This window comes from Merops nubicus, unplaced genomic scaffold (genome assembly GCF_000691845.1).
Source record: "Merops nubicus isolate BGI_N331 unplaced genomic scaffold, ASM69184v1 scaffold32052, whole genome shotgun sequence".
In the NCBI taxonomy this organism is placed as follows: domain Eukaryota; kingdom Metazoa; phylum Chordata; class Aves; order Coraciiformes; family Meropidae; genus Merops; species Merops nubicus.
This window is the reverse complement of record NW_008593444.1, coordinates 15,965-17,345: the sequence shown is the minus strand read 5'-3', so window position 1 is coordinate 17,345 and position 1,381 is coordinate 15,965. Positions and strand designations below refer to the sequence as shown.

The 1,381-nt window shown below is 52.9% G+C and overlaps 1 protein-coding gene across 1 annotated transcript in view; it reads right to left on the bottom strand.

The window, feature by feature from the left end:
* Positions 1–377: 377 nt before the first annotated feature.
* LOC103768314 (serine/threonine-protein phosphatase 2B catalytic subunit gamma isoform) overlaps positions 378–1,381 on the bottom strand; it is a gene marked incomplete at both ends in the record, with an annotated part of 15,867 nt that continues 14,863 nt past the window's right edge. The window contains one exon of the mRNA XM_008935454.1: positions 378–407. Within this exon, the coding sequence (XP_008933702.1) occupies positions 378–407 (30 nt within the window). The remainder of the gene's footprint in view (positions 408–1,381) is intronic.

Genomic DNA, 1,381 nt, shown 5'->3' with positions numbered 1-1,381 from the left:
ACCTTTTCCTAGGGGATTTGGCCCAAGGGTGCTGGCAGCCTTCACCACACCGAGCTACCCAGGGGATAAACTCAACCACGAGGCACCTGAGGCCAGGCTGTAGGATTCCCAACACCAAGTTGAGACACAAGAGCACAAAGTGCCCCGGAGTGAGGACGCTCTCACAATAAAGGCCCTGCCCTAAGCAGTAGCCTCACAAGGGCTAAATTCCACTTGAAGGAGCCCAGTGGGTATTTTTGCTTCTCAGCAGGGGCCCATCCTCCCCCACTTCTGGTGATGCAAGAGTAAAAAGCTTCCATAAGGCTGATAAAGCTCTTTAAAATTAGCACACGCACACACAGAGATGATTGGAGTCTCTCGGCGGTTTTTAGCCATACCTTCCCGTGCCTCTACTGCTTCTACTGTGGCTGCAATACAGAAGAACAGTGGCATGCAAAAATGAAGACAGGGGAAAAAAAAAAACAAAAAACCAAAACCAAAATAAACCAAAAAGAAACAAAAAGAAAACAAAACAAGAGTGACAGTGAGTGATCGAACGTCCCGGCTGAGCCCACAGCCTCCCAGCCCCGCGGCAGAGACCAAAACCAAGAGGGGAGAAAACAACCAACTGAAGGAAAAAAAAGTGAGAGGAGCTAGAGAGGAAGGTTGAGAGGGACCCCCCTGGGGTCTGGGGGTTTGGGGGAAGTCTCCCTGGGGTGGGCAGAGAGATAAATCTGACAGGGAAAGGACAGAGAAGTGGAGATGGGTTTGGCTGCGCCGGGCTAAGCTCTGGGTCCCCACCAGAATTTGGTCCCCCCCTGGCCACCTCCAGGAGGTAAAGTGTGTGGAGTTCACCCCAAGAGACCCTGAGGAGGGATGTGATGGCATTTTGGGGAGAGGGGCAGTTTGTTCTCCAGGCCAGGGCAGACACCAGCCTGCTCTGCTCTCCCAGCCTTCAGTTAAAGCAGAACAAAAAATAGGCTGGGTGCTTCAAATCCGCTTTGGCTTGGGCTCCATCTCCTAAAAGTGTTACCAAGCAACCACCAAGCTGAGCAACATCCCCCTTCCTAACTCTGCTGCAGCAGCTGGCCAAGTTTTGGTAGTCCCTGCCTCAACATCTGGGAGGAGGCCCTTCCCTCAGACAGATCCCCTGGGTTTAGCCTCAAAACGCCACGATATTTTTGCTTTGGCCACAATATAAAGGCCACGTGGTCCTTGGGAAGCCACAGAGGAAGAATGGAATTGTGGCTGAACATCTTTGCTCCAGACTGGGCGACTTTATTCAGCCTGTTTTGTTCAGTGGAGCTGCAGGAGGTTGGGAGGAGGCTCAGGGAGGGAAGGGGCCCCGTCACTGTTACCTGCAGCCCCATCCTTCTTCTTTTGGGGGGGCCTCTGCACCCTA